This window comes from Melanerpes formicivorus, unplaced genomic scaffold (genome assembly GCF_026170545.1).
Source record: "Melanerpes formicivorus ecotype bairdi unplaced genomic scaffold, bMelFor1.0.p_v2 SCAF_110, whole genome shotgun sequence".
NCBI classification, from domain to species: Eukaryota; Metazoa; Chordata; class Aves; order Piciformes; family Picidae; genus Melanerpes; species Melanerpes formicivorus.
The window spans coordinates 1,170,252-1,196,618 of record NW_027142462.1 but is presented as its reverse complement, the minus strand read 5'-3'; the positions used below and the strand labels follow the sequence as shown (position 1 = coordinate 1,196,618).

Here is a 26,367-nt window from a genome sequence, read left to right as displayed (position 1 = left end):
GTGAGAATTCTCTAACTTGCATATTAGGAGAACAGGAAGAAACCTGTTGTACCACTGGCTTATGGTCAAGGGAAGTTTGAAGGGCAGTTGTAGACAGGCGGATGTTGGTCTCTTCTCCCAGGCAGCCAGTGCCAGAACAAGAGGACACAGTCTCAGGCTGCACCAGGGGAAGTTTAGGCTGGATGTTAGGAAGAAGTTCTATACAGAGAGAGTGATTGCCCATTGGACTGGGCTGCCCGGGGAGGTGGTGGAGTCACCATCATTGGAGGTTTTTCAGGAGGAGACTTGATGGGGTGCTTGGTGCCATGGTTTAGTTGTTTAGGTGGGTTGGATTGGTTGATGGGTTGGATGCAATGATCTTGAAGGTCTCTTGCAACCTGTTTATTATTATTATTATTATTATTATTATTATTATTATTACTACTACTACTACTATTATTATTGCTATTATTATTATTATTATTAAAGTAAATGTAAAAAGCTATGATTCTCAAAGGGCCAATTTCTAGCTCTCTGATTCCTTAACTTGCTGAAAGGTGACACATACACTTGTGGAGTGTTGAATCATTATTTCTTTCAAATAGTATCATTGAAAAATCATGTTTTGGTTGGAACGGTGTCCATTCATATTCTTGTCACTCCTCTAAAATTTATGAAAGCATTTGCTCCATTTCCCTAAAATAAACAATTGCAGCTGCTATTCTAGTAGTAGCTTGTTGCTTCTGCTTCAGTACAGCTATTTAATGTAAGAACATTTAATTTTTCTTTCTTCTTCTTCTTCTTCTTCTTCTTCTTCTTTTTTTTAAAAAAAAAAAAAAAAAAAGTCTCCTGATATGTTCCTGGGAACTCAAACAGCTCTCATACTGTTTAATTTGTTCAATAAGAACAATAAATAAAATGCATCCATATATGTAACACAGAATAGCACAACTCTATATCTTTTCTCTTGCCTTTTATTACATTACCTAACTTTTCCAACTTTGTCTCTAATGAGGTCATCTACCAAAGTTTAGATTTGATGAGCTTGTTTTATATGCTTCTGCAAAATATACACTAATCAAATTGAAATCAAACAAAACAAATTTTCTGTCTTATCTGTATTAGTTTAAATTAAAGGTATCTGATAGATAACAAAAGCTCTTTACAGAAGAATAGGTATGAAATTCAGACTGAAATGAAGAAAATTCAATAGCTACCCCATTTGCATTGAAAATAATGGCGTTTCATAACTAACTCATTTACCTTGAATTCTAACTCTTCTGCAAGGAGCTATATAACAATGTAATAGCTAGTTATTAGATTAATTTCAATAGAATTTCAGGAAAAAGTAATGAAAAGCAGAGAATGTACATCCAGTAGCTACTTACTCAATATAATTTTAAGTTTTTATTCTAAAGAGTATATTTTTATAAGTATTGAGAAGCAATTTGTTCTACAGGAAAAGATAATTATATTTTTTCATGTTTGCATTAGGGACATAAGTGCTTGGAATAATACTTTTATGCCTGAAGGTCTTGCAGTATACCCTCAGTTCTGGTCTGAACTGGAGGGGATAATGTCAGAAATTCTGCCCTTATTCCCTCAAAAAATCCTCATCTGAAACAGAGACCTGAATGTCTTTATTTCTCCTACAACAGTTTAGAACATAAGTGTTGTTTATATTGAGAGGCTGATTTTCCAAGAAAGAGATGGTACAATACTACCTACAAGTAAATTGGGCTAGAATAGTAAAACATCACATGACAGAAATGAAGACTGATTTTAGGTAGAGCGGTTTACTTTGTGTGCTATTCCCTAATCTCTCAAACTTGATATAGGAAATGGACAAGCATTCAAAAATCTGAACAAACAAATAAAGACATCTAGTAATGTATAGATTTTGCAACCAAGTGCGTTTGATTTGTCTGAGCTAGAGATAATTCTCCTCAGAGCATTGTTTTAGTGCCGTGTTTTGCAGTGCTATAGCTGAGTGTTGATAACACACCAGTGCTTTGGATATTGCTGAACCAGCACCCAGTATCTGCTTTTCCAGCATTTCCCCACCCCAAGAATACTCTGAGGGGTGGGCAAGATCCTGGGAGGGGACACAGCCAAGCCAGCTGACCCAAACTGACCAAAAGGGTATTCCATATCATAGGATGTCAGCTCAGATATATACACTAAGTGAAAGAAGGAAGTGTGGGGATAGCGTCTGTCATCCAGAGCAACCATTATGCATACAACCCTGCTTCCTGGGAGTGACAGACCACTGTGTGCTGATGGGAAGTAGAGAGTAATATCTCTGCTTTTGCTTCCATGCGTGGTGTTTGCTTGTGCTTAGCATTCTTAAATTACTTCTACCTTTTTACTGGCCCTTTGTTATATTTTCCCCTCTCCCTTGTCCATCTAAGAAGGGGAATGATAGAGCAGTTTTGGTGGGCATTTGGGCCCCAGCCGAGGCCAAACCACCACACCAAGTTAAAAACTGAGAGATAAACTGCATTAAACAGCAACATCTTTAACTAGATTAGGTTGTTCAATAGCAACAAAGCAGACTGGAAAAGAAGTATTTTCATGTAAAATCTATATGGGCTTCTGATTTGATTTAATATTGGCAGATTTCAATGTAAATCCAACTTAAAACACTATTATGTGACTACCCTTACCCTACCCATCAGACTTTGTGCAGCAGCTCTGCTTTTGATTTCATAGTCTAGATAATTAGATACATAAATTATCAATATTTTTTTTTTTTAGTTTTTTTTTCTAAGGAGAGAGAAAACTACTTATACTGTAGAATCAAGAGACTTTTTTCTCTGTGAACAGAATGGGGGCTGGGGAGTTTGAAGATGCTTTCACATAAAAAAAATAATAGTATTTGCTTTCTTCATTTGTCAGTCACAAATAACCTGACAAGACAAATCCCTTTTGGAGTTATTTTAGAGTTAAATTCAATCTCAGTGTAACTGGGTCTTCATGTATTGCTCACTGACATGTTTCCATTGCTAGACTGTTTGCACCAGTGAACACATATAAGAGTGGACCCACTTTCCCCCTATTCTTCCTTTTACTTTTGATGTATCTTTTTCTTTCATCTCCTTATCCAGGTTTAGATCCCTTCCTTGTTGTGTCTCTAAATACTCTGACAGTATTTCTATAATTCTCCCAACTGACCAGAAGTTTGAAAGACAATATAAGAATATATTCACTATATATGCAGAAGACAGTAAAACTAAATATTATAAAAGGAATCAAAATTGTCTAATAATTCAGAAGTGATTTATCTGAGTGCAGTCAACATGCCAAAATGAGAATGTCAGTCATTAATATGTGGAATAAAGGATTTTCAGTATTATTTTAAATATGTTTTTAGCCATCACATTAGCTCCAAGCAGGCATCACTCATTACCTTCCACAGAAAGGTTTTCCTGACAGAAAATCTCACAGGATAAAGTAGAAAGGAAACACAATTATATGATTTTTCAATTAGTATGAAATGCTAACCAAACAGTAAATGTAATACAAAAAGGAAAACCTGCTTTACAGTATGTCTGCAGCACTGTGGATTTTAGCAAATTTTCAACTAAAAATATTAATTTGTCACAAGAAGTACACAAACTGTTTCTTTTGTGTATAAAGAAAACACAAATCACAGACTGTTGCTATGCGTGCCAGAACTGTCACTCTTACTTTCCTACAGTAGAGAGCATCTATATCCTGTTTATCAGCTTCCTTTAACTAATGTATTCAAATAAGGATGCTGAAGTATAACTAAACACCAGTGGGTATGTTTTATTAGATGAGTGAAATCTGCTGGAAGACTTTCTGTATCGTTTAATATATGACATTCAAGTCAGAGGCTTGTGAGTTCTCTATCTTTTATTGCCTCATGCTCAGGATAACTTCTTGATGGTTTTGATACTGCTCCTTTGCTATGGTACATAATTTGCTTTAGTAATGGTTTTCATCTTATCCTCCAGATGAGCTAGGTGCAAGATACTATTGTAATTTGCACAATGAAAGAGAAAACTGACCTTCGTCTCACATCACAACATCACAGTGAGACGCAAAGCCTGACTGAAACACTCCTTTGAGGTCAGTAACATACATCCAGTGGAATCAAAATTGAATTCTTTGTTTCACAAAATGCTATTTTTTTTCTACATAATTGTGCATTTTAAGAGTAAACAATGCAATACAGTTAGAAAAGGTCTTTGCTTCTGCTATAAATTGAAGTGTGATATTACGAGGGGGAGTTCCTACCAACATGGAAAGTTCAGTATATGCTTCTGGTGGACAAATGAAAAATATCTGTCATGGGAGTTTAAACTCCCATTGGTTAACTAGCCAAACAGAAAGGGACCTGGGTATGCTGACTGACGGCTGGCTGAACATGAACCAGCAGTGTGCACAGGTGGCCAAGAAGGCCAATGGCATCCTGGCCTGCATCAAGAATAGTGTGGCCAGCAGGAGCGGGGAAGTCATTGTGCCCCTGTACTCAGCACTGGTTAGGCCACACCTTGAGTCCTGTGTCCAGTTCTGGGCCCCTCAGTTTAAGAAGGGCATTGAGACACTTGAATGTGTCCAGAGAAGGGCAACGAGGCCAGGGAGAGGCCTTGAGCACAAGCCCTATGAGGAGAGGCTGAGGAAGCTGGGATTGTTTAGCCTGGAGGAGGCTCAGGGCAGACCTTATTGATGTCTACAACTACTTGAAGGGGGGTTGTAGCCAGAAGGGGTTTTGTCTCTTCTCTCTGGCAAACAGCACCAGAACAAGAGGATGCAGTCTCAAGCTGCACCAGAGGAAGTTTAGGCTCGAGGTGAGGAGAAAGTTCGTCACAGAGAGAGTTGTTGGGCATTGGAATGGGTTCCCCAGGGAGGTGGTGGAGTCACCATCCCTGGAGGTGTTCAAGAGGAGACTGGATGTGGCACTTGGTGCCATCGTTTAGTCATGAGGTCTGTGGTGACAGGTTGGACTTGATGATCTTTGAGGTTTCTTCCAAGCTTGGTGACTCTATGATTCTGTGACTCTCTATTAAAGAATGTTGAATGTTATACTACAGGGCAGGTAACACTCAGTAACACAGAAAAATAAGAAATATAAGAGCTCAGTTATCTTCTAAACAATTTGGAATCTTCCAAATGCATCAGAACAGTTTTAGATTTCAATGCTGAAAAAAATTTGTAATGAATTATGACGACTCCAGGTCTCTCATCGCACTTGTCTATCATAGCACCCTGGGACAAGCTCATTTTCTTGACTACAGAAATCGTAGGACTTTCTGTTAGTAAAGCATAAAGAAAGGTGAAGGAAAATCTACATCTTTCCTGATAATTTTTGAATCTGAAAAAAAAAAAATTAAAAACTTATTTACAAGAAGAAATGAAGGTTGACATATTGCAAGAAGGGAATCTATAACATCTTTATCAGAAATAGTTATTTCCTGAATTGTTTTTTTTTTTTTGTTTTGTTTTTTTTTTTTTTTCTAAAATTCTGATCTCTCTAATGATTTTAAGTTTTTCTCCATTAAATATGGCACTGATATAGGGTACTATGTAGGGATCTTTGTCCTAGTCTCATTGCCATGTCATGACAAATTTATAGCTCAGCCAAGCAGTCTTCACTTCTATTAGTTTATCATTAAAAAGTCTTTTGGAAATGAAAACATTGAATGTAATCTGTGCCATTGTGTGTGTGTGTCTTCAGTAGAGAAAAAACATCTTGTTTCTATTAAGGGTCTGACATGCTTAATATAATATCCATACAAAATTATGTATTTGTGTAGGTTTTGCTGTACTGTTAATAAAGTTTGAAGCTTCTCGCAGTATATGACTCAAAAAGGACCTGGATACTCAGATAGGAAGTGAAGAAATTTAGTGATTTTTACCAAGACTGTCTACACACCTGGATTATTTTCCTCTGTTTTGGGTTGAGTTTTTATTCTTCAAGAACCATCAAATTGAAACTTGTTCTGAAATTGAAGGACTGAAAAAAATCATCCAAAAAATGACATTGGGAAACACCCAGATTTCTCACTATTGGAATTCAGCAGGTTATTTACAATCTATTTTTTTTTTTAATCCATTGTTCATGTACAATATTAAGATTTATATGTAAGGAGAAAACAAGGGAGGTTGCCAACAATACTTTGTTTCTGTATTTGAAAAAGAAATAGGTGCAGTTTTCTTTTAAGGTCACAGGACATAGTTGTAAAGAGGTAATATACTACCAAAGACATTATCATAAACAGATTAGCCTTCATAAGGCAATGGCGCAGGATTATACTACAAAGGAAATCAATGTCAGTTTTGCTTTGACATCATTGCAGTAAGGGATTTGCACCTATCACCTTTATTTATATCATATAATAACTTCAGCAGATTTAACCCAGTGTTTTCATAGTGGTAAGATAGGCAGAACAAATTTTCTTGGAGTGACATATACCTCTCATACATTTACCTGACTAATAGAGAACATAATTTGATATTTTGTTTTTGATATGAAGTTTACAGAATCTGAAATAGTGGCAAATCAGCCTCTGAGGAAAAAAAAAAAACACAAAATAACAAACAAACAGATAATGTAAAATATTACATAGTTTCAAGTTCTATTTTCAGCATATGAAAATTGGTTTTTATTTATGCAGTTTTCTAAAATAGGTGTCCATTTCAAGACAAAGTATTTTGAAAGTATGAGATGGTGTCTTAGTGCAACAAAATACTTTTCTCAGATACATGGTCTCAAATGCAACTGCCTCCAGGCAAAATTCAAGGTATTGCATTGTTACAAAAAATAGGAGTGTCTGCAAAACTTAAAATTCATATAATCTTAAGTATATCAATACTGATTAGGCCAAATGATGATGTAGCTTAAAGCATGTTTAAAGAGATAAAATAATTTTCATGTTTCCTAGTGGCATTAGAATAGAATAGAATAAACCAGGTTGGAAGAGACCTTCAAGATCATTGTGTCCAACCCATCAACCAATCCAACCCACTAATCCAATCCAACACCTCCAATGATGGTGACTCCACCACCTCCCCGGGCAGCCCAGTCCAATGGGCAATCACTCTCTCTGTATAGAACTTCTTCCTAACATCCAGCCTAAACCTCCCCTGGTGCAGCCTGAGACTGCGTCCTCTTGTTCTGGTGCTGGCTGCCTGGGAGAAGAGACCAACATCTGCCTGTCTACAACCTCCCTTCAGGTAGTTGTAGAGAGCAATAAGGTCACCCCTGCGTCTCCTCTTCTCCAGGCTAAGCAACCCCAGCTCTCTCAGCCTCTCCTCAGAGGGCTTGTGCTCCAAACCCCTCACCAACTTTGTTGCCCTTTTCTGGACACATTCCAGCAAGTCAGCATCCTTCCTAAGCTGCCCAGTTAAATACAGTAGAAGTAGCAAATTCAAACCAATTAAACTGATAATCACTCCTGCTTGCTACATTTGAAAGAAATTTCTTAGCATTGTTTAAAATTATCCATTTTAGAGGTTAAACAAGCATTTCTTAAAGTGGACTTATATTTATTTCTTGTAAAAAACTCACATGTTCCTAAGTTGGATTTGTACTCCTTGAGAAAACCACTGCATCAAAGTGGTTCTTTTAGGTAACCGCACTGTAAGAACATGGCTAAATTCTGCAATCTGGGTTGTGCTTCATTCATATCCTTGTTTCATATCCCAGGAAGATGTCCTGAAGGGACAAAATGCTCTGAATCCAACAACGGGGCAGAAGCCAGCAGGTCTGGGTTTTCAGGAAAATGCCCACCTTGCTCAGGCTTGTCTGAACATGCCCTGGAGTCCAAGTGGGCCAGCTGTGTGTGCCTTTGGCCACGTTTGGAGAAAACTCATTCTGTAGGCTAAAGTGTCAGGTTTTTATATCTTAATCTGTGTTGTCACTGGCCATCATTGTCTCAGGAAATCTATAAATACCAGCCCAAAGAGTCAGTGCCTTGCCTTGCAATTGTCCAAACTCTGGGGGAAGTCACAAGCCTCGCTTGGAATCTGAACTGTGCTTCTGTTTACGCAGACAGACTGCAAGACCCCTCACTGTATGTGTTGTAAAGCCCAGGTACAGGCAGACATGACTTGTTGGGCAAGAGATGAACCCCAGGAGGAGCCAAGAGTCTCCAGGAGAGTTTCGTTTTATTGGAAGAAGCAATGAGCGCCCCTGTGAAGATTGCTGCTGAAGAACCTCTCCAAATAGGCAAAGCTACAAAGCTGACAAGCCCTGCGAGCCTCAGCAGCATCCTCTTTTTCACAAAGTTTTCAGCTACAAAGCCTTCAGAGATAAACCCTGTATATGCTGCAGCAACAAGGTGCAGAAGCCAATAGAAAGTAAAACTGTGTTCCTGCACCATTCACGTGGTCAATGCCATTGCTGTTTTGTTAAAATTCCCACATGTGCCATGTGGTACCATGATCAGTAATTACGAAATCTGATTTTTTATAAACATCTGTTAAAGGTCTGTTGCCCTAGAGAATTCTAGAGTTCAACCTCCCCCCCACCCCCGCCCCTCAACAAATTGATATTTGTTGTTTCAGGATTTTTGATCATATTGTTTAAATTGTTACATATTCCTGCTGGTGAGACATCTGTTACACAACCAAATATTTAGAACCAGTAAATAGGTTTTATTAATATTTTCCATGGGATTTTTTTATTAATAAAGTCATTAATATTTTTATTAATCATTCTGCCTATTGAATATTAATAACTCCCACACAATCATAACAGGACACCTGGTTCCCTAAACCCTCAGACCAAGTAAGGGGCACAATATTTTAGCATCTGGTCCTTGGCCTATGAAACAGGGACATCAGCACAGTGAAATGTCTGAGGGATACCCCTACAAGGAAACAGAGATTCAGATCTACCTAAGCAGAATTAATTGGGAGATCAGTTCCTCCAATGAAGAGAAAACTCTTTTGAAGTGTTAATATACATGGTAACTTAGGACAGGAAGAACAGTACTGTTTACTGCATGATTATAATCAAGAAGTGCCTTGAGAGACAGCATAACTATAGACTTGGAAAAGTACAAAATAATAATGTTTGATCCACACAGTATTCAAGCAATACATGATTAACATATTGCCCTCTTTTTAGAGATGCTTCATGTAGCATCTTCATGTTCATTCATAGCATTTCGAAGGGCAGTGGCAGAAAAACTTATCCAGCACTTCTGAATGTAAACATAGAGAAATTTGCTATTCTGTGCAACTTCCAAACTATATGTGTACTAGACAGTCATTTCACTTTGATGTAAAATGATGTGAAGGAGTTGGAGATAACGAATGAAAATGGAACTAAAAAGTCATCATTTCATCATTTGGATCCAATGGTTTCATTATAAAATCTTTTAAACTTTTTTTGACAATGCTTGTTATTTTCAAAAGATGCTGTAGCATCTAAATGCTGCAGTCAGTTTAGGGCTCTGCTGTGCCTTATGAAAATGCTGAGTATGTGGCTCTTGTACCACTTCAAGTTTTGAGAAGCTTTTTTCCTGCAAATACAGAAATCATACAGTTCAAGAGTATTGTGCATAGATGACAAAGGCAGAATTCTAGAACTGCTGAATTTGATTCTGTACTTGTAATTATCAAGTGACATGATGACGGGGATGTGTGTCATATGCCTTAATTATCTTTCTACCCTTAACAAAAATGGCATAGTTAATCACCACACTTAATTTCTACAAATCATGTCAAAGCTCAAGAGCCTCAGAAGTTTGCTGCTGTCATTCAGCTAAGCATCTGCATCTTCAGAAATGTACAGTCCCTCTTCAGGAACTGCAGTTTTCAAGAGTCAGCCTGAGTGAAGCCATTAACATACTTCCAGAATGCATCCTCCTAGTGATGAGCTGCCAATGGTGTCAGAGAATAGCAAGATAGGCCAGATGAATCGCAGCACTCTTGAGCCAGTACCTGGAGCAGAAGATCCCCATAGTTCCACAGAAGGGAACCTCCTTTTTCAGTGACACATTCTGAAGCAAATACACAGGTCAATGGATGCTGTGAGCTGCTTGCAAAAAACTGTATTGCCCCAGAGTAGAGCACAGAAATTTAGCAGGATAAGTAGAGTTTAAGCAGCAGGGAAGTGCTGGTGCTATTTGCATGCTTCTGGTATTCCCACAGCTTCAGAGAGCTTCTCTCAGGCTGTATTCATTACCATCTGAGAAATTACATGCCCAGGTTGTGTATCCTTTATACTTCTAAGGGAAGAGAAACAGTAGGGAAAGCTCAAATACAATTCCCCTTCTCTATGCATTTATCTTGTTGTATGGTGACATGTTGATGTTCCCTTTATTTCAGGGAATCTCCTGTATGCTCTGACTAAACCACCAGGTTTGTGTATCTTATTTAAATTGTTGGCCGTGATTCTACTGTTTCTAAACAGATTCTGAGGAATCTGCTGCTTAACAGAGAATTTTAAAATGGTAGCACTGCAAACTTAATTAGGTAATTAGTATCATTGAGCTGAGTTCACTTTCATTTGTGCAACTACCTTTTTATTTTTTTTTCTTTCTTTTCTTTTTTTTTTTTTTTTTTTTTTTTTTTTTTATATCACTTTGATTTCATGGACACTGGTGGGCCTGAAGCACATTGCAGGTTTTTATTATCAACAGCATTGAATTTACAGCTGCAAATCTGATGTTCTTAATTTTAAGCAACTGAATTTGGAGTTCTATCACACAGCAAAGTATTTTACTATTTTTTCCTTGCTTTTAAGAAATATATGCTAAAGAGGCAAAAAATAATTCTAAACTACGAAATCCATTTTTTCATATATAAGGAGGATGGATCTCCACAGCCCTTAGAATCATCTACCAAACCCTGCTACGTTTAACTAAGGGAATAGACATTTGTGTATAATAATAGCTACTATAGTCTGTACAGACAAGAGATTTAGATAAATTATTACTTCCTCAAATTGTGGAGTTTCTCTAAGAAATGGGTAGAAAAGAAGAAAAGCACTAGTCCAAAACAATCTTCCCTATTCTCACTGTGATGGCTGGCAAAGAGAGTTTCTCTATAGATGTAATTCAGGAATTCAGATGTCATTTTATTCAGAAGAAATAAAAAAAAGGATGATTTTAACCTAAACTATTAAATATTGGCTAATTTGATGCTAGCTGAAAATAAATCTTTATATACAGGTTTTGATTTTTAGGTTGCCTTAACTATGAATGATACCAGTTTTCACATGTGCACAAGATTTACATAATGGAAGTTTATGTAATGTCACCTCAGAACTCCATGAACCCTATCTCTTAAAATAATCAAGCAGCAGTAAGACTTTTGTCTACTGAGAGTTGCAATAGACACTTCTAACCTTTGGTCTGTAGGGTGTAAGGGTAAATAGAAGTGAAAGATGCTGTGCAAATCGGAGAAAAAAGGGGACAAATACCCAATTTGTTCTGAGTGTTATCTCAATACACTTCAAAGGCTCCTCATTTTCATGAACCTGGTATACAGTTGCCTACACAGTCATGGATTTGTTTGTTTACAGTAGCTGTACACATGGGAATAAGAAAATTTTAAAGCCTTATTGTTAAAATTATAGAATGAGTTCTCTGTGAGCAAAAGGCAATCTTGAAAATCAGTTGTTCTTGTAATAAGCCATTAAAAAAAAAGGACAAATCTAGGAGGTCTCTTGAAACATTAAAAGGAAAATGTTTATCCTTATGCTTGCACATGGAACAGAGAAAACGAGTTCTGATGGCTTTTGTAAGCAGTAAATAAAACTGATTGCGCATTTTCACCACTCTAAAGCTTTTGTTAGGAGTAAATAGCTAGGAATTTAATAAGGAGATTTACTTAGAATGATTGAGTTGCAATAAGTGAGACTGCATGGTATGATCTACCTCAAGAGATCTCTTAAGGTAACTGTCTGAGTCATATTGATGGGAAGAAAAGTGAAGAAGTCTTAAAGTACATCAATAAGAAAGTTTATTAGTGCACAGCTGTTGGAATGACAGAAAGGGAAATAACTTCAAGACTGGAAGAGGAAGCTTTTTGCTGAAATCTTGCAAATAGGATTTTCTCATCTGGCTGAAGTCTAGCTGGGCAGTGGCACTAAGAGGTACCTCAGCCTGGATGCTAGCTTTGCTGCCCTTTACTACAGCATGAACACACCACATGCTGATCTGCCTTGATACACTACAGAACTTGTTAAATATTGAACACTCTGGCAGCAAAGCCACTTCGTCTCCAGCTTGTGAAAAAGGATGGCTGTGGACACAGTCTGGCACAGATCCCCCTTGGCTCCTTTTCATAGCCAGGGATGCAATCCTGAGCCATCAGTCACAGTGATTTGCACATCTATGTGAACAACTTCAGATGTGTTTTCCACAATCTACCATTATTAAAACATGGAAGTAAGGTCAAAGTGTGTCCATTTACCATTGAATAATTCCTAGAAAACAAAAATTACCTGCAATTTCTACTGTTATAAATAGTCGTTCTGTTTTGCTTTGCTGCAATCCATAGAACACACAGCCACTAAACAAGTGCACACTGTCACTAAATAGAGCAGCAAAACATTTATGATTGACTTTGGAAGCTGACAAAAAAATGCCCAGGTACAGTTATTGCAGTGGTTAAAGCAGCTACCTGGATTTTTAGTCTTCTGTTTTTTTCTAAACTATTTAAGTATGGACTATTGTATTTGACTCACAATCTGGCGTGACCTTTGAATTCAAGGTCATCTACCTTGTCAAGATGGAAGAACTTCAACTCCAGTGCTAACTGTTGGAAAAAAAACACAACCTGGACACTTTACCATCCTGAAGCTGTGAATAAGGCAAGCAGTCATCAGCATGAGATGCCCTTGCCTTCATGGAAATAATCTCTTTGTGGGTGTGGATTATGAAGGTGAATGAAGGTACCAAGGGAAAGTGTGGTGCCCAATAAGGGAAGCTCATGTCTTGACTGACATTCCTGCTTGAGAAAAAGGATATAGACGATCAATTGTAGAGAAAGTTATTGTTAGGGAAAGTCAAAGAATCTCAAGATAGAACCAGAGACTGAAATACAGGGTAGTTAGAAAAAGGGTAGTAACAGTATTGTTAAAATTCAATGCAATTCCCTAGGATAGATGGAGTTTGAATCTTTGTAAGTGGGAATATCTTTCTCAATCTATTCTATGTTTCCATGACAGAATGAGCAGTGGGATGCCTAAGCCTTATTGCTGCTAATTGATAGAGCTCCATGGAGAGAAGCACAATTTTGACAATATCTGTTGGGCCATGAGACAGTGAAAATCCCCTTTTCCCCATTCCACAGAATCAGTCAGCACCTCCCCTGAGGCAATCTCCTTCCTCAGCAGTACAGTTCCTCTGCTTATTCTTTTCATCTTATATTTGCTAACTTTGCTTGAGACTGGTGCAAAGGAGATTATGAGGAGTAACTAACAGGCAGAACATCAGAGGCAAGCTTTGTCAAAATACACATTTTCAAAGTCAGTGTGATTGGTTTACTTTTAAATACCTCTTAGGCATTTTGTGTAGATACCTGCACAAAACAGTTGTTCATTATAGGTATATAATCATAATATTATTAAAGACTGTCTTCCTTTCTCAGTCAAAATCCTGAGTTTCAAAGGAATTCTTCTAGAATGAAATGTGCTATGTTTTGCTTTTATTGTGAAATCATGAAGGCAACAAAATAGAGGAAACCTATAATGCAACGCTACACAAAAAGGAGACAGACCTTAAGGGGACACAAACAGGAAAAAAATAATAAACCTTGTGTCATGCTGTTGTAGCTGTTTCACCTCCTACTAATCTTCACAGTCTATATAATCTTGGAAAGTGCCAGATGTTTAGGAGAAGCTGTCCCACGCTCCCAAGCTTTGAAAGTAGACGCAAGATTTATTAGTGCTGTATAAATGTGATTTCGGTCCTGGCATTTATACTTAAAAACTAGGTGGAACATGTAACATATCCTGTTGTCCGAGAGCCTATTTACTTTGCTCTCTTCCTCCTCATTTGTAGATCTTAGGTGTTACTGGACAACTACAGTAACTATAGAACAATAACAGAACATGCAGTCAAAACTACAGTATTTGCTTAGTTACTGACAAGCACATAAGAGGGTTTTCTCCTAGTAACAACTTTTGCCGTAAAGACCTTGCAATACACATATTAGGAGCTAAGCAAAACTATATTTTTGTGTATGAATATGTACTAACATTTGGGATTCCTGCCTGCTCAGTGACTGTTAGTGCACAAAATTATATATTTTTTTCCAAGTGCATGGTTCCAAGTATCAGAACAGGGATAAAAACTGCCCATGCGTAATTTCCAATCTTTCATAGCTCAGTGGTGCTGTAAAGTGCTGCCATTCATTTTAATTCAGTGAGTAGAAGTTTTGTTGTGTTTAGTACCAAGGGAATTGCATGTACTGTTAGAAAGCCCCTGATATCTGTCAGAGACAGAGACAATTTGCTGCATTTCAATCTTTCATAAAAGAAGGACTAAGGACCCTCATATTCAGCAAAGCTGTCAGAGGCCTCAAAACCGGATAAAACAGTATAGCTTTTGCGAAGACAGAAAGTCCTCTCTCTCCTTCTTTATTTACTTCCCCATCAAGTTGTAGAGGGGAACTAGTATAGGTAGAAAGAGAAAATACATCACGATGTATTTGTACTTTATACTGCCTTGTCATCATTGACCTAAAGGGGTAATTTCATAGCATCTTGCTTTCCTTTAAGGAAGGACATGGTATATTACAAAGTATTTAATAATCTAGCACTATGTTTTAACATGATGTACAAGCTTTCATGCAGTTTTTCTTTTTTGAGAGCAGAAGCAATCAAAATTTGAAAGACATTGATGAAGACAAGGGCTTTGCATCAAAGGCTCTGAAAGTCTGAATCTGTAAGCATTTCCACACTTTTCAACGTATGCCTGACACAGCCCTGCACTCTTACTGAATTTAAAGCACAAGAAAAGGAAAACTCTCAAGACCTGAAATTCTTACCTTCTAGCTTTTGATTTGAACAAGTGTGTCCCTCTGTTGTTTATTTTAGTTGAAAAAGTTTATCTTTTTCTAAAATCCTACATTATTTTCTTTGACCAAAATTGTCAGTGATAATTCAGCTCTTGCACACTTTACAATGACAAAGGAAAAGTAGCTTATGCAATGTCTTTAAAAAGCCAGCAGTTTTTTCCCCCCGTCAGCTCCTGCTTAGCTTCCTGATGATGAACTGACTCTCTTTTTCACAGCCGTAATCCCACGGGTATCCCTCCACATAACGCTGGTTCCAAATCCAGGTCCTTTAGCCAGTAAAAGGGACTGAGAAAGCATGAGCACTTGCATCATTTGCTTATTATTGTTCTTTTTGGTTTTGCCTTATGCTGTTTTTATAGCACACTCAGTGTTATTTTTCAGTCTTCGTATTCTGATTCATTTTTCATCCTGCTTTCTTCTCCCTAGCCACCTCAGTGCTGAGTAAAGTGAAAATCCATGAATGAGTCAGAGTCAAATTTTCAAAGTTGCATTGGTCTGTGGGGTTTGGAATTAAGTAAAATGAGACTACTCATATTTTTGTCTTTCCAAAAGTAGAAAACTATATTCCCTTTCCTTGGTGGCAATAAAGAGAGCTTTATCCCATGTTTTCCATCTGCTTTTATTTTCCTGAAATCCAGTCTAGGCCATGATGTTCACTAGTGACAGGTATAATTAGCTGATTCTGTTCTTTCTATATTATCATTAGCCTTGCCTAATTCCTCATCTTCTATCTTTCATCAAAAGCAACTTGAAGATCTTATTTCTTGTTAAGTGTTACTCTTCTGGGACTGCTCTCTCTCTTTTTTTTTTCCCCCTACAGGATATCTGAATGGTTATTTAAAGGAGATTCTTCCTTTTTTTTTTTTTTTTTCCTCCTTTTTGCTAATTTTTTTTGTTAGTTTATCTGAGTGAAGAATTATGTGAATAAGACTGTAATAGGATTTGCCTTAAATGCATATTCTATAATCCATTCTAATGTTTCAGTTGTGGGTTTAGTACTTTCTATTCAGACATTAATGTATTTTAATCAAGAACAAGGAATTAATAATTCCTCCTGTATGTATCTTTTAAAGATTTTGCCTATACACTACCAGAGTTAAGAACAGCAGCTGTTGTGATTTGTGTCAGCTGGGTATTATATAATGTTATTATCTTCTCAGCTTGCAAGAGCCTGGTTTTCAGTTGTAATACATACTATTTCTGCCATGTAAGCTTGTTATCAAATCCTCAACCAAAGCTTTCTCAACATTTCACATATAATGTAGTAATTCAGCACCATTCCTTTTGAAATACAACAGAGTAATTTCTTACTGCAAGCAAGGAAGGTCAATTAGAAAGTGAGATATAGACCAACAGTATCTCCTAACCTCATAAAAATTCTGTTTTCTATAACCAGCATTTTCCTTCCACTGATATTTAAACTCTTACCTATGAACAGATTCCACTCAATATCCAAATCTGCCTGATTTGCTAGGCAGCCCTTCATTACATTGAGGCAATAGCTGTTGCAAGGTTTCACAGTGGGAAGTCCTCTGCAGTAAGGGCAGTACAACATCTTCATTAACGCCCGGATGCACCCTGGGGTGGGACTGACCTGCAGAGTTTAAGGGGGGGAAAGAAAAAGAAAAAGGAGGAAATCAATCTCCTGTTCTGTGAACTTTGGGGTCACTGAGGTCATGCCTCTCAAGCAGTAAGTGCAGAAAGGCCAATCTGTGAAAAGAACTCAATCCTTCATAACATCCTTCTATAACACTAATCGATTCCTGCCAATTATTCTCATTTAGCCCAGCCAGGAAAAATTTTCATGAATGCAAAAATCAGCACTTCCCTACTGATGGCAGTGCTTGCCTCCCCATCCCTCCCACACAATCTACTGGAACGTGAAGGAAAAACGTCCAGGGAATCAACTGGACAGTAACTAACTGATCCTGACACAAGGGATCCTGAGGACACCCCAAGCTATTTCTAGTCAAGCTAGAATTGCAAGTCACATTGCCACTGGGTCAGATTCTCTTTAATAAAGCACAGTAAATACAGGATTATCTTGATGATTTCTATAAATTTTTTCAGACCTGTACCATGATAAAGGCATATCATTCTGTTTACAGAAAAAAGTACCCTTCTGTCTTCTCAGACATTTTCATAGAGAGAGAGCAGTATGGGGGTTTGTTTTCTATACTTTCAACATCTTGTGTGAAAAAAAAAGACAACATTATAGGACAACTGCCTATTGAAGGTCAATCTACAGATCAGCATGGCACAACATGGCTGCACATGGCGAAATTAAAACAGCCACCAGAGTCAATGGAGAGACATCTAATGAGTCTAGGATTTCCAGTCAAAGCCATTACCACTGGACAGGGCGGACAGAATGAAGTAGTGTGTAGATAGAAATTTTTAGTGATATGTGTTAAAATTTGTGTTAGAAGGGTATGGATTTCCTGAAGAGCAAGCATGGAGGTTAAGGAAGGCTTTTTGCATAAAGTTTCTCTATTACTTCTAATGATCCTTCACCCCTTCTTTTTCAGTCATCAAAATATCTATTCAACAATGTGACTTCCATGTTTAATAGAAAGAAACAGATCCCTTTTGGGTTATTTCTATATCCCACCTCTTGAAGGGTAGGATATATTATTTTCTGGAGGACATCCACTAAATTATCCATTTCTAAATTTAAACCTCACAACTTTGACAACCATGTGAAGTTCCTTGGGTAAGCATAATTTCCCTCATCCTCTTGTTTCCATTTTTGTTTCATCTCAGACTTTTAAATTCATATTATTTTAAACCCAGATTCTTCTTCATCATGAAGGTGGTAAGATATTGGAACAGGTTGCCCAGGGAGGTGGTAGAACCCTCATCCCTAGAGGTTTTTAAGGCCAGGTTGGATAGGGCTCTGAGCAACCTGAACTAGTGTGAGGTGTCCCTGCCCATGGCAGGGGGGTTGGAATTAGATGATCCTAGAGGTCCCTTCCAACCCTAATGATTCTATGATTCTGTATGTACTACTATAATATATGTTTTCCATCCGGAAATTCTGGTTTGGATTAAAAGGACGAGTACTTGAAATTGCATCTTGTCATACCACAGTGGAGTGACACTGATTTTTAGAGAACTATGCAGAACATTCTCTTTACAACAGACATATTTACATGAAAATGGTTAAGAGTTACAGCTAATATTTCTGAGTATGCTCAGAAGTCATTTGTGTCTTGGTTTCCTAGGGAAATGCAATTTAGTAGCACAATACTCTGATAATATGCCTGAAGTTATATTTATCCATTTTTTTTTTTTTTTAACAGCTTTATAATAATCAACCAATTTCCTCAGATTTCACTGAGGACTTCAGGTCTTCAATATATTAAGATCCTACAAGTTTGTGGGTTGTGTTTTTTTTTTGTTTTGTTTTGTTTTTTAATATCAGCTGTCTATTGAGTAAAAAGTTAATGAAGTCAGTTCATCACAGATATCAAAGAATCTACATGGATGAACAGTGCTATAAATGGCCCATGGGTTAGAAAGCACCAGTAGGCACTTTCACCTTATTAAACAGCAGAAAATTCAAATACAAGGAAAGCTTGACTTTGTTATTTCCACTGCTCAGAACTTCTTTTCAGAGCCACTTATCCAGCTGTTTACACCTCCAAACCTAGAACAGGTTCATTTTATAAAAAGCAGGACATAAGCAGAATACATAAACTTATGGTCAACAGTGGAACAGTTGCTTTGAAATTACTGCCAAAATCAAGAGATATTTCTACCTGTGTTCACAGAGAGTTTTATCAGCAAACTTCATTATTTAAAATTATGCTTCTTCCTGGGCTCAGAAGTCTTGTCAGTGGAAAGCTGTCAGCACCAGGTTGTTCCCTAAGTTCAGCTGGAATCCACGTTCTCCTATTCACACTTTCCTAAACCCACTTTGATAGTTGTTCTTACAGCACATATAGCTATAAGACCCTGACCTTGCAATCTCATTCTTGAAAAGCATAACTGGAGGAGAGAAGAGAGTCCCTGACTTTATATTATATTTATAGAAATAAAAGATAATAAATATTTTTTCACAAGTGTAGTTTGAGAGGTAAGTACCTATCATATCTTTCTCTGCCAGAGGTCCAGATCATATCCCCAGTCTGGAAGGGCAGGGCACTAAAGGTCAGTTAGAATATCTATTTGTACTGGCCCAGTCAATCTTGAATTATTGTTGCATTACAGAAGAGCTTAACCAGAGTAGTCCCAGAAATAATCCATTTCAAAGGAGTCAGGATAAATTCTTACCACTCTAAAACAATGAGCAGAAACCAGATGTCTCATGTCTTGTCCAAATGTTTTAATATGCCCTGTAGAAATCATTATCAACATTAAGCCTCATCAACAGCATTTTTCAAGAAAGGAAGATTTTCTCCTTTTGATAAGAGAGAAGCAACACAGTTTTTTAGACAAGGGGCCAAGCTGTGATTCCAAACAGATGGAGAAGGTTTCTGTGGAAGACTCTGATGTGTCTGTATCAGCCTCTGGCATATCTATATCAACTTCTGAAAAAGACCAACAGAAGCAGTTCTTTGCTGATCAAGCTGGATTTTGCAGACTTGTGCTTCAGAAAATGCTAGGCTGATGAAATAAAATACAAGTGCAGATCAGTTGCTGTCTGTGAGGCAGTATGTCAGGGACTGGCTTACCTTCACATTCCCTACTAATAGCATCTTCTACTCCAAGCTGACCACATCCCATAAGACTATGTAATATTTGGCACTACATCTCCTTTGTGTCCCACCTGGTGCTTGAGTGACTAAAATGCACAATAATTATTTATGTGGTTATTTTAATCTCAAATTGTTGAAATAATAGGAGGCAGTACTGCAGGCAATGAGAGTAAAAGGAAGCCAAATATAATGTTGATGTTTTGAAGTAAGACAGGAAGTTACATTTGGTAGTACTTAGACTACATTTGGGGTTAGCGTTGGAAAGACGGCAGGGAACTGAAACAAGATAGATATTTTAAAGTATCTTTAGGTGACCAACCATTCCCAGTTGTGGTACACAGAAACATTAAAATAACTCAGCTACTTTGGAAGTCTCAAATGTTATGTCACAGCAGTTAAATGCCTTTGTGAATCTAGCCTTCAGTGAGCAACTAAATTTCAATACTCAGCTTCAGCTGTTTTTCCAATACCTTAATTTTCAAGGAATACCTTTCAGTAGTACCTCAGCAACAGCTTAAGTATCTTTCATGAAAAAAAAAAAATTATCAAATTTTGCTCTAAAGTACTGAAATTTTGGTATAAAAACAAACATAAAAATTACTCAGAGTGTATTTCAGAAAACTATGAATACATGAACTTTGGAGATTATTACAGAAGGTTGGGGGCAGGTGTCGATGTGTTAGAAGGAAGGAGGTTTCTGCAGAGGGACCTTGACAGGCTGGACAGATGGATGGAGTCCAACAGGATAGCATTTAGCAAGTCCAAGTGAAGGGTGCTGCACTTTGGCCACAACAACTCCATGCAGCACTACAGGCTGGGGACAGAGTAGCTGCAGAGCAGCCAGGATGAATGGGACCCGGGCATACTAGCTGACAATAGGCTGAACATGAACCAGCAGTGGGCCTAGGTGGCCAATGGCATCCTGGCCTGTATCAGGAATAGTGTGGCCAGCAGAAGCAGAGAAATGCACTCTGCTCTTGTACTCAACACTTTAGGCCACACCTTGAGTACTGTGTCCAGTTCTGGGCTTCTCGTTTTAAGAAGGATGTTGAGACACTTGAACGTGTCTGGAGAAGGGCGACAAGGCTGGGGAGAGGCCTCGAGCACAAGCCCTATGAGGAGAGACTGAGAGAGCTGGGGTTGTTTAGCCCAGAGAAGAGGAGGTTCAGGGGAGACCTTATTACTCTCTACAGCTGGTGATTGTAGCCAGGTGAGGGTTGGTCTCTTCTCCCAGGCAACCAGCACCAGAACAAGAGGACACTGCCTCAAGCTGCACCAGGGGAAGTTTAGGCTAGTGGTGAGGAGAAAGTTCTTCACAAAAAGAGTAATTGGCTATTGGGATGTGCTGCCCGGGGAGACAGTGGAGTCACCATCCCTGGAGCTGCTCTAAAAAGGAGTCAATGTGGCACTTGGAGCCATGGTTTAGTTGTCATGTGGTGTTGGGTAAAAGGTTAGACTTGATGATCTCTGAGGTCTTTTCCAACCGAGTTGATTCTGTGATTCTGTGTAATCTTCAGGCACCTATAATTAGCTTACTACTTCTTGCTGCTGGCAAGTTCTATGAAGTGGATTTTCAAAGCCCTTTTCTTCTTCCCATCTTAAAAAAACCCAGGAATCCAGTCTCTTAAATCTAATCATACTTTTCTGCAGATGTGAATTTCATCCAGAAGCATTGAAAACCCGCATTTGCTGAGGAGAGATGTTCTTCAGCCCAGGAGTTGCGATGATTTTTCTGTAAGTAACATTTGTAGATGGATATAGATTGGAATTTTTTTCCTTTTTTTTTTTTTTTTATTTTTTTTATATTTTTTTTTATTTTTTTTTTTATTTATGTATTTATTTTCCATTTTCTTCCAATATACATTGCAATTTGCTTTATGTTATCACACCAGGGAAATGTTCATAGACTTCAAGATTTAGAAATAACTAAACCTTATGTAAATCATACATTATAAATCAGTCAAATCACACTGAATGGCATAACTGGAGAAACTGCTATAGAGAAGTCATTAATTATATCATGCTCTCCCTGACTGAGTAGGACATCTTCATTTTAGTATAAGCATATTTGGAATGTAGCACATGAGAAAAGTGCCTTTCTGAGCTTTCATTGAGCCTAGTTGCTGCAGGACATATTACATTGCTGCATTTTGTAACATTTTCTGACAGCTTCAACTTTACCTAAATGTATGTTTTTGCATACATGCAAAAAATCAAAAAGCAAGGTTCTTAAGGGCTTCATTACTGAACACTTGTTTTTCCCCTTCAGAAATTCTGGGAGGATTTCATCTAGAAGACAGATTTTACAGTTGTGAACTTGCAAATATAAATAATTGAGGAGAAAACTTCTTTGGGTAAAAGCCACAAAATTGTACTCTCTTGAAATAACACATTTGCAAAGTCTGCTTCATTATGTATTTGACCTGGTTTTGTAATCAAAAGCTTTGGCTTTAATTTTTTTTCTGATTAAAAAAAAAAAGACAAGTTGATTAAGTAACTGGACACCTTTAGAAGGATCAAACACACATGCAGTTTCACTTATTGTGTTCATAGAAGATTCCTTACAGAAGCATCTAACGTGTTGTTTGGTAATAAAGTAGGGGTGTTTTTCCAAAGTGATATTGAATGGACTCAGACTCACAGCATAAAATCAACTGTCAAATACAGCAAAACAAATCAAAAGTCTTGCTTTAGAGACCACAACTGGAACACAACTCTATCCTACATTTCCTTCCCGTCTGGAATCACAATGAGTCACTCCTTAGCATGGAGACCTTGGGAGGAAACTGCCAGGAGTAAGCAGCTGATTTCTAGTCAACCAGCCCAAGAACTAGATGATCTCTTAAAATATCTTTAAACTACAACAACCAACAGTCTGGGAAGGAGAAGAGGATTGCATTCTATTTCTCCCAAGCTTTATGAATGCATTAACAACCAGACTGTTGGATAGAAGTGGAGGCTTCTACTTCCCCATTTGGTGTTCAAGACAAGGTATTAAATTCACTGCTTTATACAAGAGAGTAAGTGCATTCCTATAATCCAATGTAAATGGTGTAAGAGACTAAATCTTATCTCTCTTGATGTGACTTAACAAAGATAAAATCACTTTTGCTCCTTACCCAGACAATAGCTGATGTGTATTGGGCAGACACCACTGGATAACGACTCTCTAGAATGTGCATAGACAAGATCATCTCTACCCATCAGCTACCTGGGAAAGGGAGGATGGTGCAAAGGACGATGGATTCACCACCTGGACACATACCTAAAAAAATGTATAAAAGACTGAAACAATGCCTGCTCTGAGAAGGAGAGAAAAGGACAGATACAGGAGAAAAGGCATTACCATGTAGCCTGGAGGCAGGAGACCAGGAGGAACGCTCTCTCTGTGTCCTAAGTTCTGCCTGTTGCGACTCATGGAGCTAAAGAGGCTGCTCAGAGAAGGACTTGGACTCTCTTCCTCCTCTCCTCCAGTGGAGGACAGCACAGCCAACAAGGATGACATCTCCACACCAAAGCAGCGGCACCCTTCCTCCACAGACTCAAACTGTCTTGGGGGTTGTGGAGTGTGGTAATATAATTGCTTTCCACTTCTCTCTCCCTCTTGTCCTTCTCTATCTCTATTTTTTCCATCTCTCTCTCCCTTATTCTGTTCAGTTCACTTTATTCTGTTAATAAATAATCTAGCTGTTGATATTTTGGCCTCATTTGTGCATCTGATTTCCTAACACAGGAATATTCCAAAAGAACTGAGTCTCTTACCCTCTCTGGACTGAGACAAATGGTTCATAACGGGATGAGAGTTTTTAAATAAACCCCTGATTTTAGCACCTCTGTATTTGTTAAATCATCCAGGTCCCTACTCAGCAAGCTGATGTGTGAGTACACAGGCATGATGCACCCTCAGAGAAACTGGGGCACTGACATCCTTTAAGTCACTTTTTAGATGTCTGTGTAGCCCGTCTGAAACTTAATAACAAAAAAAATGAGCTAAGTTTCCCAAGGATACTTCTGTTCATAAGCTAGGGACAGGACTAGGGAAGGAATAATAAAATGCTTTTATATGTGGCCAGGTCAAAGCTTGATCTTGAATCCACTAGCATGTCTCAAACAACTAATAGGCTAAGAGTAGCAGTCCCCACACAGTTTTCTAACAAAAAGTTAATATATCTGTGGACAACTCCATAGTCCATTTCTAAAGCTTCATGTAAAAAAAACTCCACAGCATAAAACCAGTATTTCTATAGAAAATTATATTAAAAATCAAATAAGGCATAAAGATCAGAAGTTCATGCTTGTGATTTAAGAAGAGAAGGTAAAAGAAAAAGTTTTATTTAAGATTTCCTGATTATTGCATTCTGCTGAAGCACAAAAACATTTTGTATTACCCATTGTAACAGCGATGTAACTGGGATCAGACTGAGATATATCATGAAGTACACTTAATAGGGTACACAGAATTGCCACAAACCTTTGGAGCACCCATCCCAAGAGCTTCAGATCATTTTTTCCTTTCAACTTAAATTAATTCAAGTACAAAGACTAAACCTCAGTCCAATCACTCACTACATTTTGTCTTAAGTCTTTGACCCTATCTTCTCAACAAGTTACAAATACTCCCTACTGATTTTTGTTTGCTTTTAATGCTGGGGAAAGTGGGTAAAACTTAGTTGGCAATAATGCTTTTCTTCATTTTGCTCTTTGTTTTCTGCAAACAATATTTGCTCAATGTCAGATCCAAGAGATTAAATTTGCTTGTCTATATTTTGGCCGTTTTCATGAGCACTGTGTTACTGTTTATTTCATTTAATAGCCTAGATATTAAACAAGGTGGTTTTTTTCTTTTTTTATTTTGTATAGTTCAGCTGAAAGTATGTCTGTGTACCTAATTAGAACTACATAGAATAGTCAAAAGATCTTTGAATGCACTATTGAAGTACCTTTCATTGTTTCAGTCTTACTCTTAGATGCTAATGTCTGAGTTCACGCTTTTAAAGCAAAATCTGCTATAAAAATGGAAATACTGCATCAGCCATATTCAGTTGGGAATTTATATTGTAGAAGGTCAATTTGAGAATACTTGCTTGTATCAACCAAAAGTCTAGTCCAATACTAAACTCCTAAAGATAAAAATAGCTACCTTTTTAACAATTCATAGCATCCCAGATGACCAAAAAGTAGAAGACCTGGTTTGAGTATTTCAGCTTTGTACTAGTGTCTTTGAATCTGTGCTTGAACTATAACAAAATAAAAGGGAAACACTACACTAAATAGCTGCAAGATTCCCACAGTTCTGGGACAGTATATCACAAGAATACAATAAGATAAAAATTGGTATATTAAAGTTTAATATTTTCATATTCAATAAAAACCCCATAGAAAATATATAATGCATAGTTCAATACACTCATTAAACTAGGAACAATTTTAGGGCAATATAGTTGAACTCTAAAAAGTTTTGTAATGTAAAAAAGAAATTCCCTATCTGATACAAATTCTGCAGCATTAAGGGCTTTTCTCACTGAGGAACATTTAACCATTGTTCTTGTCCAGCTGAGATTTCTTTTTCTATTTTCTATGATTTTGAAACTATGAGAAATATAGCAACTGAATTTCTTTCCCACACCTGTTAAAATTTGAGGCATTTTTCATATTTATTTGGTCATCCCAGTATGTCTATGGCTGTGTTCTGGTATAAGTATAGTTCTAGCAAGTGGACAAATATTGCTCCTCCATTTTGCTGATGACAAACATGAAACATCACAAGCAATTTTAAGAGGTATTTAGATGAATAAAATCTTAAAAGTTATACACCAGAAAATTTCAGCACTGATTATAAATATCTCTCTCACCTGGGATTTGTCCAAGTTATCATAACATGTAATTCAAACCTTGCTATAGGAAAATAGGGCCTTCAAGTCTCTAAGTGATTACATCAGGAACTTCAACATAAACCAATAAATCATTGCTGGGGAGATGAATTGTGGAGTTTTGCAATTTCCCCAGAGAAGTCAAGGGCAAAAAATAGAAGGACAAATTGTTGAGATGTTTACTTGGGTGAGACCGGACCTCCATTTACAGAGGGAAAGAATAGCTTCTTCTATTTTCAGCAAAAAAGGAAAATTACTTATTGGATTATCTGAATACAGAAAATCCAAATTTAGAAAACCACTTGTAAAGCTGCAGTCACAAGGATATTTTGTATAAAGCTTTTTTTTTTTTTTAAATCTCTTGAATCGCTTATGAGTGATGCTGTAAAGCAATTTTGTTTACAATTTAAGGTTTTTTACAAAATAAAATGTTCGAATGTTCAGATATAAATATTAAAATGCACTTCTTAAATTGCATTTTACCTGTCAGAGGCACAATCAATTTCCAGCAAACTGGGTGGAAAAATGCTGTTTGATTATAGGTATGTTTAAAGCCAGAGATTTTATTGGACTGAAAATAGTGCAAGCTGAGAAAATACTCCAAGATACAGGGGTTTACACCCCATGAGATGATACTGAGCTGAAAACTCTGCCCTGCAAATTTTTTTTTAAAAAATAATTATCTTTCTCATCTGTTGTTAGTCTAATCTCACATTAAATAGAATTTGAGGTATGGATTCCATATGTTATTTTCCCCAGCTTTTCAAGGCCAAAGCTAAGGTGAAAAAAATCTTTGAAATAGTTTCTTCATT

General features: G+C 37.4%; 1 protein-coding gene across 1 annotated transcript in view; it reads right to left on the bottom strand.

The window, feature by feature from the left end:
* GPC6 (glypican 6) overlaps positions 1-26,367 on the bottom strand; it is an 842,052-nt gene that overhangs the window by 190,841 nt on the left and 624,844 nt on the right. Inside the window, exon 4 of the mRNA XM_068166885.1 lies at positions 16,414-16,579. Coding sequence (XP_068022986.1) covers positions 16,414-16,579 — 166 coding nt within the window. The remainder of the gene's footprint in view (positions 1-16,413; positions 16,580-26,367) is intronic.